The following is a 941-nucleotide window of genomic DNA, read 5'->3' as shown; positions in this document are numbered from 1 at the left end:
TTTAAAAGCAGAGTAAGTAAAAGTGTAAACACACACACACTCACTTTGGGAGCTGGCGGAAGTCTCCTGAATACTCCTCATACTTGTAATTGACCACATGCCAGTCAGACTTGTAGGTTTTGATACACTGCAGCGACAGAAAGTGAAAAGAGGTCATTTCAACAAGAGCAAATTAAGACGAGTCCTTCCATACGTGGTCCAGACACGGACAGACTCTGGTTACTAAAACAACCTTGGATTTCTTTGGAATTATCTTGGAATGTTGCTTTTAAGGCAGATTTTAAGACTTGAAGGAGCTTTAGCAGATGCAACTATGGTAAAACCCCTAAAATGCATCACATCCCACTGAAGCTCAGTGCACATAGGGGTTGTAAATATTACTGGGGTAGCAGGCAGGTGGAAGATGTGCACTCCGGACTGGATTAAAAATCCCTGACCAACGCAGGTATTATTGAAAATACCACCTCCACAGAAATCAATCCCATCCAGATGAGCCTTTTCTGTATAATTATCCATTTCAAATCAATGCAATTGATTGTTTTTGTCATCGTCTGTTCAAGATAATAAAGGTCCCTGGAAGTTTGCTAGTCAAAATGAAATAGGCCACCTTAATATTTGACAACTACAACAAAAACTAGCACCAGTGTTATCACTTGGTCAGTTCTGTGAATTCCTAGAATACACGTTGACAGGAGGCAAGGAGTCCCCAAAAAGTAGAAAAACAAATTCAGAGAACAGCCCATCTGTATAATGTCTCACAGCCATTCCAGATGTAGTTATGGTGTCATTTCTGGCTGCAGCCATGGGGGACTATCCCTTATCAGGCTCTATCAGGCCGCACCCAAACTCTCCCAACACACAGCTCCTCTGAAACAGCATGACGTGAACTGAAATGTGGACCCCATCTGTAGCCGTTCCTCTGCACTGTCAGGACACGTAAG

At 42.7% G+C, this 941-nt stretch overlaps 1 protein-coding gene across 18 annotated transcripts in view; it reads right to left on the bottom strand.

The window, feature by feature from the left end:
* The window catches only part of dock9b (dedicator of cytokinesis 9b), a 49,912-nt gene that overhangs the window by 27,164 nt on the left and 21,807 nt on the right, over positions 1 to 941 (bottom strand). For all 18 annotated transcript variants that reach the window (XM_032506431.1, XM_032506423.1, XM_032506426.1 and 15 more), the window contains exon 4: positions 45 to 127. In XM_032506431.1, the coding sequence (XP_032362322.1) occupies positions 45 to 127 (83 nt within the window). The remainder of the gene's footprint in view (positions 1 to 44; positions 128 to 941) is intronic.

The sequence above is a fragment of the Etheostoma spectabile genome, chromosome 24 (assembly GCF_008692095.1).
Source record: "Etheostoma spectabile isolate EspeVRDwgs_2016 chromosome 24, UIUC_Espe_1.0, whole genome shotgun sequence".
NCBI classification, from domain to species: Eukaryota; Metazoa; Chordata; class Actinopteri; order Perciformes; family Percidae; genus Etheostoma; species Etheostoma spectabile.
Note: the sequence above shows the minus strand (reverse complement) of the source record. Positions and strands in the feature narration are given on the sequence as shown.